At 34.6% G+C, this 14303-nt stretch overlaps 1 protein-coding gene across 4 annotated transcripts in view; it reads left to right on the plus strand.

Moving 5' to 3' along the window:
• POT1 (protection of telomeres 1) overlaps positions 1–14303 on the plus strand; it is an 81420-nt gene that overhangs the window by 43861 nt on the left and 23256 nt on the right. For all 4 annotated transcript variants that reach the window (XM_026112999.2, XM_064506685.1, XM_064506693.1 and 1 more), the window contains 2 exons: positions 3967–4257; positions 7027–7182. In XM_026112999.2, coding sequence (XP_025968784.2) covers positions 3967–4257; positions 7027–7182 — 447 coding nt within the window. The remainder of the gene's footprint in view (positions 1–3966; positions 4258–7026; positions 7183–14303) is intronic.

The raw sequence follows: 14303 nt of genomic DNA on the forward strand, positions 1-14303 counted from the left end.
TTTTAGTGAGTTTCAAAACTGTTTGCCTTTTCACAGAGGATTGATACTTGGAAATCTGAATATTAAGCATATGAGGCTTTGCTTCATGAAAACATGGAAGGATCAATCACATCCTCCTTTTTGCTATCCCTACTAGTCCTATCCTGTCTCTCTCCTTTAGCATCAACCCACTAATACTTAACAGCATTTGTCCACTAGGTTTTTAGCCCCAGTCTTTAGGCCAGTCTTGACATTATTTCCAGGAACAAACAATTCTGTGTTCAGCTATAGGGTTTCTTTTATCAGTGTATTTCCACCATTAGCCTAGTCCAGTTTTGTCCCATTAAAGTTGCTTGCTTGCTCTTCCTTGCTACTTGCTGCAAAATGGAAACTACTGAGAAACACAGGAGAAGAAATATCTGTTTGCTCAGTTCTTGCTCCTGGTCAGCTCTGGCCATAGCTATCTCACTTATAAGGATAACAAGAGAGGAGCTTAGGTACAGAGCATACTGAGTGAATATAAAATCTTGGGAGAAGGTGGATCTCAGGAAAGAGTAAATCTTTCCATTAAATCTTGAGCTTTCCATTAAATCTTTCCATTAAATCTTGAGAGAGCTGCCAGACTTGGTGTCTTCTGAGTAAATGTTGTCAAAATTTAGAAACTTGGCCAAAGTTATGTGTGAGACTTCGCTGAAAAAGATATTAAAGAACATGTTGCCTACAGCAACAGTGGGAGCCTGTTTTCAAATTCTTGCTCTGAAAGTGGAAGCAAGTGAAATTATTTACTAAACGATTGTAAGATCAGAGAGTAGTGCATTACTGAAACAGGTTACTTAGAGAGGTTGTGGAGTTTCCATGCCTGTTCTGTCACTGTTTAATTGTTTAAGATCATGAGATCTTGTTTCTCTGTCAACTGAGCCCTATTTGGGTCACACAGAGTGGCATATGTTTGTATACAAGTGTTTAACTGAGTGGAATAAGTTGTTCACTGCAGTAACTGTAATTCTTAAGATGTGTTGCCCACAGGCAGTCATGCACCCTTTCTTTCCTCTTCACTGGTATCTCATGTGTACTAGGATTCTGCAGTTGAGAGGAAAATGGCTGGCAAAATATGAACACTGATCATCTATTATTTTATTGCTGACTGTGAATCATGGGGATCATGTGTGTGTTTTAACCATTGGTAAGGTAAAAGATATCTTGCAGTGAGGGCTGAATGTATATCCAAACTGGAATATAAGTTTGGACAATGTATTTCAAACAACAAATTTAATCAGTGCCTTCTAACTATGTGCACTATATTTGTTAAATGGATCCAATCCGAAAAGCCTTTTATCAGAGAAATCTGTATCTGTTATATGTTGTCTTTGCAAAACATTTCTGATATTCTAAGATGATCTGTGACTCCAGTGGTTTTGTAATAGTCCTTTGTATTGCACTTGCCTTTACAATTTAACAATCAGTTTTGATTGAAAGGTACCTTGGAGATGCTGTTATTCCAGCTTTATACTTTACTCACTATCACGCTTCCCTCTTCCATTGAATGAGCTGGATAACATTAGCTTTGCTAAAATGGAGTTCAAGTGTATTAAGTTACTGCAAATCTATTTATAAAGCATTTCAAGATTAGTGTCTTTTAAATGAGTATATTCAGGATAGAGTTCTATCCAACTGAAAGCAGTAGAGGATTTTTTCCATTGAGTTTGGGGTGACATTCCACCTTCAGTTCTTTAGTTTAAGGAAGCTTAGCCAAAGGCTCCCACAGACAGTCTGTGTTGGAACTTACTTGCCCACTTACTGCAAGCAAAACACATGCTATCTGCTCTTTTTGTCCTGAAAGATATTTGTGTTTAGCAAACATTATTTATTGTCTCCACTCATATCAAAGAATTTTTCTCCAGTGGCATCTTCCCTTCCTCCATAATAATAATAATAATAAACTAAAGCCCTCTGGCAGTTGTACAAAAACCACTGGAGGAAATTTTCATCTTACGCAAAAGTCTCAAGTTAGCCCTTTTCCCTAGGTTTAATTCAATTTGAAAATCATTTAAGTGTGAAAATATAACTAGTTTATAATATCACAGCTTAACTTCAGATCTACTTAGAGTGCTGTACTGAAACAACATTTGCCCCCTCATCATGACACTTATGGTTTACCTTCTTACATATTTTATTTCCTTTGTTATTTTATAACTGCCTTTTCCAACATTCAGGTTGATACCAAATCCATTAAATGAAGGTAGTAGGAGATGTCATAAGTACTGTATGTTCAAACACAGCATTAAGAATACTGAAAACATGACATCAAGGCTTTGGAAAGTTGGGAAAATAGTCTGTGGTTAAGTAATAGTGTTTTTAGTAAGAAGTCAAGGTATTTTGATGATTAAATAAATTAGAGAAGAAATTAAATTAATGAATAAATAGGTAAATTGGAATTAAACACTTTGACATGTGAGACAAGTTACTTTAAAATATGCTTGAAGTATCTTTTGATAGCGGATGAATAAATAAGATTGATGAAAGAGGGCTTTCCTCTCCTCTGGATGTTACTTATTTTGAGAAGCCATGGAATATATTGCCAGTGACAGCAACTAAGGTAAAGCTATGCATTTATCTCAGATAATGTCTTGCTCTTACACGGCAACATTCTGTTCCAGATTGTGAGGAGTTCTTACTTCAAAATAATTGGTTATGAAAAACTGTGTACTTTCCTGATTTTTCCCCTGGCTTTTTTGTACTTTCAAAATTTAAATCTAAAGGTCAAAAGACTAAAGTTTTACAGTGTTACAGTTGAGGAAAAACTGCATTGTGAACTGATGTGAACTGTTAGTCAGGTCTGGAGAATGCTTAAGTATGTGGAACTTTATCCTAGAGATGATCCTTAAAACATTTATGTTTCTAGGCAAGACCTATGCCAAAGTCACAGGGGTTAAAGGACTTCCTATTACCAAGCTTGAACTGCTTTGCTTATAAATTCACTAAGAAGAATACCTGTTTTTTTTTTAAATCTGTGATATAAACTTTAGGGCTGAACTGTTGGCTCTGTCTTGGTCAAATGCTGCTATTTAGAACTTCTTTGTTACATCTTTTGGGTTCTGCACTTTTAAATCAGTAGGATTTTTAACCATTTGAAAACTGAGCCCTGGGAATCTTAAACTAGATTTTCTCATAAATGGCGTATTCAGAAGTCTTATTTCGTCTTGGTTAGCAAATTTTAATTAAAAAGGGTTGCATATAAATAGCTGGTTAAATCAAGGTCTGAGATTTCTGGATCACGAATCATGTGGGTGTCGTAGGGAACGGTAAGATACTACCTGATCCTTGAAGGAATGCCTCAGAGCCTAAACTCTGTTTTGTATGCTAGCAGATATACTGCTAAATCAGCAGGGTACCAGGGACCCGCCATGTGCAAGGCGGTAGATATAAAAGTAATACTGAAAGCTAAATTCATAGTTCAGGGGAAGAAAACCGGTCCCTGTTTGCTTTATAGAAGAAGTTATCTCCTATAGTTGATATTTTATTTCTCAGTTCCATAATATCAGGAAGCATGGTCTATCCTGAGATGCAGAAACAAGAATCTATAATTCCTCTTTTCTGCCAATGCTCTGCTGTGTGACCTTAAAAATTAATTTTGCTGATGCCTCAGTTTCTCCATCTATAAAAACAGTGGTGCATTCTCTGCTTATATACTTTGAGAATGGTGAATAAGATGCTGTGCACTGATGCTGTATATTTGCAGGTACATATTAGTCTGCCTCTTTAGAAATTATTGGTACTATGTTATATTTTCTGCTTATCCACTTTGTCTAGGTTATGTTAATTTGCTTTTTTGGTTTTTGTTCTGTTTTGTTTTGGCTCTTTTCTCCTCATGGTACCAGGAACAAAAATGATCAATGGGCCATCCTTTATGGATGTGATAAAATTGAAACATACATGTATTTTGATGCAGTGCAGCCATTCATTTTTTTTCTTTGTATTTTATTACAGATCAGGGAATACAATGGACAAATGCAGGGAATTACCAGTGGGGGATTTGCATCCTTGACATTTGATGGCACTGTAGGCGCACCTGTAGTTCCTCGAACCTCTAGTAAATTGTACACTTTCTTGGATGAAGAGCATAAAACAATAGAAGAACTACGTGCTTGGGCAGCTAGTAATCTTTCCATCTCTGGACCTGCAGCAAAATTATCTGGTGTTCAGCCAATGCTGTTCTTTGACCTCACTTGCCAGCTGGTAGGGAAAGCAAGAGTGGATGGATCTTCTTTTCTTCTAAAGGTAGACTTTTTTTTAATAATGTTAAGACCTATATATTAAGACATCATGATTCAGAGTTTTGATAAAACCAGCATATTATTTGATTAAATTATAATTTAATTTATAATATTAATTATTTTATGTAGATAAATATTCAGAGGTTAAGTGAATTTATGATCTATGACCATATTACTTTTATGGAAACGAAATAGAAATCCCTGTTCTCTTTAAAGTTGTTCATCTAACTTACTTGTTTAGAGAGGTTTTATAAGATGGCATTGGTATGGAATATAGTTTCACAAATGTTTGTAGATAAATATTGCAGGGCTTCTTAAAACTGAAAAATACTGTTAATTTTAATTTTAGCCTTGTTTTCTAGTCAGCAAGAATTATTGTGTTCTTTTTAGCTATGCCTGTAAGATATCGCTTAATGCAGCTAGCACTCTCTAGAAAATGAATGAATGAATGGATTGATTATGTTATCTTTATGATGAATTTTAGGTAGCCTCAGTTAGTTAAACATAAGTGCTTTGGGGATCTGTGCTTAACAAAAGAACAAAATGCAAAATGTCACACAATAGAAAAGTACTTTCCAGGATTGATCCTTAACATCAGCTAAATAAAAAGGGATCTATATAACTTTCCGGGATTTAGCTCCAGCTATATCAGTCTGTTATTCTGAAATGTCTGTTTTTGCTTTCAAGTACTATAAGTTGATGTTAAAACCTGAGTGATGAACAGCCTGCTATTTTCTATTTTATGACTTTATATAATTATTCATTGGTACTACTATATTAAGCCATGCTGTTATAGCATGTTGGAAGCAATACATTGCAATATTCCTTCATTAGAGTAGCCTTTTTTAGACTTTTTTTTCCACACAGAACGTTTGCACTACACAAAAAGAAACCTTAAGCATCATCCTATAATATGCTCTGCAGTTGTTACAAATATTTCAGTTTAAACTATCTCTTGTGAAAGGGATGTCCAATGAGACCCCATAAAACCTCAGAACTTTGTGGGCTGTAAGTAAATTGCTCGTTAGTTCCTGTTTTTTCATCTATTCTGTAGTTTGAGTAAAGTGAAGCTAGTAAGCTCTGGAGGTAGTGAACTTGATTTGTGCTCATGTTTTTGCAAGTGAAAAAGAAAACCAACTACTTTTCTAAAGAATTTTTCTCTTGAGAGGAGAGCTTACTGGATTAAAAATTTCTTCAAAAGATGCCCTGGCTCCAACCCCATTAGTTCCTCCAAAAAACGACATTTTAAAACTAAACAGTCATCCTTAGAGCTGAAGGTACATTCAGGTTATTTCAATCAGTTTGTCAGATCTATCTCTTAAATATAGAATTACCAAAATGTCCCAAATAAAGCTAGTTGGAAAATAATGAGGACTTGAGAAGGTTACAGTTCTTCTTTCTGTCAAATAAACTAATTTCATAACATATAGCCAGTGGAATAAATCTCTGTTTCTCTATCTTAGTTTGGGAAAGGCCTGGATAATTCAGATAATGAGCAGCATCTCATTCAAAGGTGTTTTTTTTAAGTATTTCATGGTACAGGATCAGAAGATAATAGGCTTTTTTAAATCTGTGGTAGCATGTACCACCTCATTATCTACATCCTTCAGAATTCAGTTTTATTTGGGAACATTAATTTGATGTTACAGGCCATTTTCACTGTGAACAGTTTTCCCTTTTATCTCTGATTTGGGTTGAGTATTTCAACCGTGATTTATTCTCAGTGTATTTACGCATGGCTTCATGGCTTCTTACATCTTTTTCTGTGGACCCTTTGATCCACAGCAGTTCAGCTTTTCCTGATGACAGGAAGAGGTAGAAACCCTTTAAAAATTAACCTTTGGTAACTATTTTTGCTCTGCAGTGCCCAGCTCATGGGATAAAATGCTTTGGTAGCATGAACTGTCTAAAAATTAGCTTCTGTTGGACCAATACACATGAATTCCTAAGAAATGCATTGCAGTCGTAGTCTCAAATGCCTCTAAATTTTTTCTTTTTCAATGCCAGTTCTGGAGACCATTATTTCTGTTGTTCTTTTTGAGAAAAGCACATCTTCAGGAATTGTCAACTGATGAAATTATGGTTTACAGAATATATTGCAGAACAGTTATCACTGAAAGTTTGGAGTTTGATGTGCATAAAAAGATTTTTGGCTGTGAAGTACTGCAATCTTACTTTTCCACAAAACTTTAGTAGCTCAAAAATAATTCTGTTGATATTCAGTACTTAAGTATCTATCAGGAACTTAGCTTTAGGCATCCACTTTGTAGAATTCTAATTATTAAGTATATGTGAAATACTGATGCTTTTGTACTATGGTCCACTTAACCAGCAATGTAGACTGAAGTAGGAAATCATCAGTAGTTAATGGAGTGTGTGCTGTGTACACAGTCTCCACATACCACAGCTAGAGTGTTTAAAAACTTTAGCAGGGATTCAGATATTAAATATATGAAGTTTTGCATGCAATGAAGTCTACTTCATTGGAGAACAGTTAAGGTTTTGCTAGGGCTAAATTTTTTTAAATACTGGCAAATTCTAATTTTTGACACTTGATAAAATTCTATAGGGAGGTTATTTTATACTCTGTAAAGAATAAAAAAAATCTCTTGAAATCTATATGAGTAGTTTAAGGAGCTTAGAACTGAGACCCCAAATAAGATTTCTTGTCGTTAACTTTTTTTACAGATCTGTTGCTTGATTAAAAATTGATATTTCAATTGCTCAACCTAGAGCCTCTTAAGCATATTAGGGTGGTTTATTTTCATTGCAGGTATGGGATGGAACAAAATGCCCCTACCCGACGTGGAAGGTACCTGTGGAAGCAAGAGACCTGGAAGGAGAAAAAGGTCTCCTTCATCAGCTGCGACATCTAACAGTGGACATTCTAGTCTATGATAACCATGTACAACTGGCAAAATCACTTAAGGTAATGCAGAGTTTAGTATTCTAGTTCTCATTCTGTGACCTATTTTCTATCTAGAACTCAATTCAGAGAAAGTGAGAACTTCAGAGAAGTTCTACTATTAAATAGTTTCAACTGTTACTTTTATCTTTTTGATGTCTTTGCGCTACCTTTTATTTGAAAATAAAACTCCCTCAACACGTGTGAAACAGCCTCATTACCCTAAAATCACCATGAAAAAAAATCCTATTAAGCAGCTCTTTCTGGACTTTGCAACATCATACATAATCCTGTGAACATAATGTTCTCAGAAAATGTATGCTATTCTTTAAAATTATTTAAGTGATATCAAGTGGTGTTAAACTTACAGTCCTATTAAATGCCTGCAAGTCTGGAGTCAGTGAAAGATCTGTTCTACAAACTTCTGCATTTTTACAATGCATATCTTCATTTAGTGGGTCAGTAATGTTGATTATGCTTACATAGATAAAAGAACAACATAATTAAACATTTGATCTTCAGCAATACTGCCATCTTGCTTCTGAATACAGCAAATTAGCAAAAAATGTATCTTTCATTTTATGGCTTGCCTTCTATATGCAAGTATGGTTTTTAAGATCTTGTCTTTACCAGATTATAAAGGTAAGTGATACTTTATTTGTAGTTGTTAGTCTGGGGCTATCAGCAGACACAAAATCAATTTGCTAGATTAATATATGTTCATAAGTAAATACCATATAATAAAATAGCTGGCATTTGTGTAAGAATTCACAAAATGTACTCATAAAGTGATTCATTACTTACAGCTTCTCTCACAGAATTATTATCTTACTAACTGGTTTCATCTGTTGATGTACATAAATGATGATGTTTCAGTGAAGGAATATATTTTGAAAATGAGGGGAAAATTGTTTAATGAATATTAATAAAATGTATTTTCTTGAGCAGCTGATGGTAGTCCATTTATGACTCTCTCCCATATATACTCAGAATTTAATATTGAATATGTGGTACATGGAGTGTATTCATCAGTTCTCTCCTTTTTTTTCCTTCCTATTTATCCTTTCTTTTATACACATGTGCCTTTGCTAGATACTGTATTGCATAGCATAAGCTCTAATGCCAAAGGGAACAGCTAAGAAATCTGTTTTGACCTGCTGAGCAACACAAGCTCTGCTTTTCCCCTTCTACTATGTGCAAAGTTGCAGCGGTTTTGGTCGTTCGAAACGGAAAGTTTAAATTAGAATGTTTCTGACCACCACTTTTCAGTTTTTGCTATAACAGATGGATTGTATTTTAGTGGAGTTACAGAATAAAAAGTTTTGATACCCTAGCAACTAACCTCCAGAAAGATTTATGAAGTGCAGGCTGTAATTTATGCAGTTAGTTTTATTTTTTGCTTCACAGAATAACCTAAAGATAACTTAAATAAACTTTGAGGACTGTTCATAAAATGAAAGGTTTAATAAAAGGTTTATTTTTAAGTACTTGTAGAAATTATGTCTTATTGTAAGAAAGTGTAATTGAAAAACTCTGTGGGTATATTAGTCCATATAATATCTTATTTAGTTCAGGGTCTTGTTATACAAAGATTATAGGATCATTTATGCATAAGCATAAAACTGGAGGGAGTTTAGCATATGCACAGCGTACTTTCCTGCGCGCAGGCATAGGAACAGTGTAAGAACAGAAACTGTACTAGGTGTTTTTTGCCAGTTTATGGTTTCAGAAACAATAAAGTGCATTATTCTTTGAGACATCTTTTCTGCATTTGAAAGTACCTTAGAACTGCATTTCTGTGTAAATTGCTGATAAAATGTTAGGTTACACTCTCCAATGTTGTTGTGTACCATTTGCAATAACAGTTGCAGCTCTGAAATGATGTTTTAGTGTAGGAACAATCTGCTTTACACAGCCTTGGTATCAAGAAGTGCAGACTGAGAAAAGCAAAATATTTGCTTTTATTTTAAAATTGTGTCTGTATGACCATGCTCAGCCAAGGAAGCTCTGAGTAAGCATTACACAGTCTAGAGATAATGGGTAATGCATTACAGTCGATTTATATCAAATCCTAGAGCACAGTGTCAGGAATATTCCTGCAAGATTTAGTTTAAAAACTTGTCTGGGTCATCTATCCAAAAAGCACTGAAGATAAAAGCATTTTATCTGATTTCCCCAGTCAATTAATATTTACAGTGTTCTATAGAGAGAACTTCAGCAATATTAAAGATCTATTACAGTTGATATTGTTAAGTAGACTTTCTGTCAACTATATTTACTATCCTCCACTTCCCAGTGGTAAGATTGTGGCTTTTCAGCATTTGTTGCTTTGGCAGAATACACACAGAATTTTCGGAAATCTTAAATCCACAGGAAATGGATCATTTCCTGGGACATAAAGATATAAATGGAGCTACAAAGAAGGAAGGACAATGGTGTTCACTGCTTTTTCCAAAATATCCCTCCTCTTCTGGCTACCTTTTGTGCATGAGGCTTTCCCATTATTCCAGGAACCTGAACCTGCAACCTGCTCCTGATTCCTAAGTCTCTTTCTTAACCCAACTTCTTCAGAGGTTCTCAGGATTCACTCAGACCTTACCTTATAACTCGAGAATAGGTTTGTGACATGGGTTTCTCTGCCTCAGAGAATTTTGGTGGATAGTAAGTGTCATGATGAGTATCAGTGATCAACAGTGGGAGTCTAGATATCCACAGTTTGTACTCAAGTTAGAGATTTCCTTCATGGACAGTCATATGTTGAATATGTGGCACTGCGAATTCCCCTTATGATTATCGTTGGCTATTTTGTGTTACAGTCTGTTTTCTAGTTAGTACAATGAAAGTAATTAACCTTAAGCACTCATACAAGTTCAAGTCACTAGTTTCAGAGTGTTTACCTCATGTTACATGTCTTTAGATGCAGAATTTGAATGTTTTCCACTGTGTTTTTCCTGTGCTATTCAATGTCTTTTCTATGCTTTTTGATAGTGCTTTGGACCAAGTCTTGCTTGCTTTATTAATGTCTGTTTGAGCCACATTTCCAACCTGTTTGTTACATGAGTTGCATGACTACAATATCCTAACTTCATATTTTTCAGGCATTGGTAGTGTTATTAACACCTGTCTATTGTATTTTTCCCACTTCTGTCTTTAAAATCATTGAAAAGACCGCCCCCCCCCCCACACACACACACAAAATCCCCCTAACCTTTTAATGGATTTAAGTTGCTATTTTTTTATTCCTTGCATACAAGGGAGTGTGCCCAAATGCTGCGCATATCAAGTTGTGCACAATTTACTCAGTCAAATTAGACTGTTGGTATGATAAAATAATACAAAGAGTCCTTTGAATATCACCTGTTATAAAGTGAGAAACATTAGTATAGGTCGATTTGGTTAAGTGATTTCTATAGATAGAGATAAGCTGTTTTCATGAGTGTCTTTCTGGCCAGTCCTGAAAGTTTGACTGCCATGACAAATGACCTTTAAGACTTTATCAATGTCTTAAATTTGGACATAGCCTTGTTTGTTTTGAAGCAATTATGAGAATTTGCTATTCTGAAAACTGTTTGTTTTACCTCTGGCTGGTTCCTGGGAGCTGTAGATGTGATTTCTTTAATTTTATTTTTAGCCTTAATATTTATTTTTAAAATAGCCATACTTGAATTTGACTGAAAATAGGATACTAATATACTTATAGCATTGCCAGAAATGTGTTTATAGTATTTTAATTTCATTTTAAATGAACTTGTCCTAAATGAGGTAGATGGATAGTTCATAAATAGAATTACTCTAAAGAGTTGCCTTTTATCCTAAACTTCAGTGACGATTCTGAAAATCATTGTTTTATCATAGATCATAATTTTGTGTCGGACAAGTGTATAATGTATACTCTCTGCAGGCATTCTATAAATTGGTCAAAAGTACCATAACATTTTTAGCTGTAACACCCATAACTTTTGCTCACTGCTGTTAACCGTAAGCAATGCTGCCTCCCAACGGAATTTATGGAAGTTGCAGTCTGTCTTGCATAGTCAGATTTGTTACTCTGTTGACATACATAATCTGCCTTACTTTTTCAATATTTTGCAATGCTGATTTTAATTACAACTTTTTAAGTATAGTTATGAGCAATATTAAAATATCTAAATTAGCATTTGCAAAAAATGCAGAGCAATCTGATCAAATACATATGGAGTAAGCAATATTTTTATAAAAATCAGAAAGCTTCAGTAGAGTCTGTCTTGGAGTGTTTCAGTAAAACATGTAATTCAGTTGAATTTTGCTTGATTTCAGCACACAGTTTTAGAAGGCAAGAACAATACTTTATCTTGGGCCCTTAGCTCTCCTATACCACTTCTAACATTTTATGTTTGTACAAATAATAAGTAATATCTAGTTTTGTGATACATTGTTTTGAAAGCAAAACAAAAATTCCTCAGGTTCTTTTCTGTTCATATGCAAATTGTCAAAAAAAAAAGTAGTTCAACACTAATATATTGTCATAAGGTGATTTGATAAGCAGAACTAAGCTAAGAACTTAGCAAAAAGTGTTTATCCAAAAGCATTTGTCACAGTTTTTAGATTATTTTTGTAATATGACTGTTCTTTGCAATTTTATACTGGATCAGAAACATCAAAAATCTAAATACATAAAAAAAGTGTACCTAGAAATTTTTATGCACAGATGAAACTGAAAGTCTAGTAAGCCAAATTTATGCATCTGTTACCTTTGTTGGCTCCCATAAAATATGTCACCTGCAAGACACTCATATCAGCTCTGAATTTATCACCCAAATTTAAGTCTAAGTCAAATCTTTAATCTTCTTTCTTCTTTGTGGTGGGAACATTCTTTAAACATACATAACAGAGGATGGCAGCATATAAGCAGTTGCTATGTTATTGGTTCTGTAGATTGCATTCCACTTTAGCATTTACAGTGACTTCATTCACTTTTTGGATATTCAGAAAACTTCTTCCTTTAAGAATATTTTTGTTACTATTTTAGTTGTTTCAAGCATCTTAAAAATAGCATGATTACTTTTAAAATTTTCCTGAAATTTATTCTCTGTTACGAAGTAGATAATAGATAGTGGTAGATAGTATCTATGTAATGCTGTGATACCATGCAGTTCCATCTTATCTTGAACAGGTACTAACTTCTTGAAGCTTTTCACGGTTCTTCCAATAAAGCTCCATTTAACTGAATGGTCTACACTTAAACTGACCATAAATAAATGGTACATAGGTAAGTGATAGTCTGCAAATGAGTGGTCTGCACTTACTCTCACTTAAGATTTTGAGGATTTTTTTAATTGACCTTTCCTGACCTTACAGCCTTTTAACTGTTTTTAATTGGCATCTTTCAGGTTTCTTGTGCTCTTGCTGCAAAATGTTGTCTAGCTGTTTTATCTTACTTTTAGTTTCTGAGCTAAGAGGTGGTGTCATAATTTTATATTTAGAGTCTTATTAACTGTTTCACGATAGAGACTGTATTTTACTTTTGTAGTTACCTCCATTTCCACTTCTTTCCTGTTCTCAGTTATACAGAGCAGCTTTTCCCCAGTGTTGGTAACACGATCTCAATTATGCCAAATAGGATAGAAGGGAGGGAAGAGCGTTATTAAGAACATATTCAAATGAAATTTAGCACCTGGAAAGGAAAAAGGCTTCTAGATAAGCATATTAACTGTGATCTTAACATGCAAGCTATCCTTTTGATACCAGTGGGCCTCTTTGCGTGCTTGTGTGGTTCTGTTGGAGCTTAGCAATAGAAGGGAAAGGAGGACCCAAGAAGTTTTGAGTTGTCCTGATCCTTAAATATCACTGGAGATGCATTACCTTATTTATATATACCTGTACGGAATGTGCCTGATTCAGGGGTGGAGGAAAAAAGCACTACAAAGGGTGTTTATTACCATAATTGAGTCTTAGCTATAAAAGCTTATTGTTATTATGAGCTTATTAATGGGTATAGGTTCAATTAATGCAAGCAGTGATACTATGGTATATTCTTTAGTTTCACATATATGTTATGTTCATATACTTTCTTTTCCACAGAAAACTGTATGAACTTAAGATTCTTGACTGGATTTAGAAAAGATGAACAGATTCCCTTCAAAGAAAAGAAATCTACTTTCATAGTTGAAAAGTGAATTACTTCATATAGGCAGGGAAGATGGAAAAAATGAGATAACCTAGATGCAGTGTTTTTCAAGCACTTACTTATAGCAAAGATTTGTTAGAAGAGCAGTAAACTGATACTGTGCTGCATGCTTTATAATCTGACTGCAAGCTTTTATGTCTGTTGAGTGGGAGATAACATAAGACCTTTAGATGCACTTTGTTTCCAGCCTATTACTGAATCACCCGTCAATCACCAGTAATTTACTTAGTGGTTGTGAAGCTGTAAAGAACAAGAATACTAGTTAGTTATTGCCAATAACAATGTGTGGTAAGTTCTGTAAAATGAGAGAGAGACCTTGTACAAACAAAATGAGCAGCCCCCCCAGTTGAGTTGATCAATTCAAACTATGGTAAGAGCTCCATGCCAGAAGGAAAAGTGTGTGCAGACTGTTCTATGTCCCTGGTGCCTGAATTTGAAAATATGCTGCCTTTTCATCTTTCATCATTGTTTAAAAGAGCAATTTTATGGCAGCGCCATATAGTCAAGAGTCTATTCCTTGAGACAGAGGAGGATTCCAGAATCAAGATGTTGGACAATTTACCAATCTGTCATTATTGAAAGACATTTTCATTAATTTAATGACAGTTAACTCTCATTGAAACTGTCCTAATCAAAATAATGAAATGAAAGTGAGCTTTATATGTTTTATCTGGCTTTAAGGTATGACTTTTACTAAAATTAAACCATCTGATTTTGTTATCAGTAAGACAGGAATTGGTGCTTTATAAGAAATGTGAAATTAAAAAAAAAAAAAAGTTTGCCCATAGCCTTCACACTGTACTCACACTTTCCAAGTTGCTGGTGAAATGATCCTCTTTATCTGCTGCTCGATCTGCTTTTATGCATATATGCATATGTGTATGTGTCATCTTTTAAGACATGGCCAGGCCAGCCTAATGAGCACACTTTTTAGGTCTCTGCTGGTTAAAGTCACTGGCTCTTAAGTTTTGTACCTAAA

This window comes from Dromaius novaehollandiae, chromosome 1 (assembly GCF_036370855.1).
Source record: "Dromaius novaehollandiae isolate bDroNov1 chromosome 1, bDroNov1.hap1, whole genome shotgun sequence".
NCBI classification, from domain to species: domain Eukaryota; kingdom Metazoa; phylum Chordata; class Aves; order Casuariiformes; family Dromaiidae; genus Dromaius; species Dromaius novaehollandiae.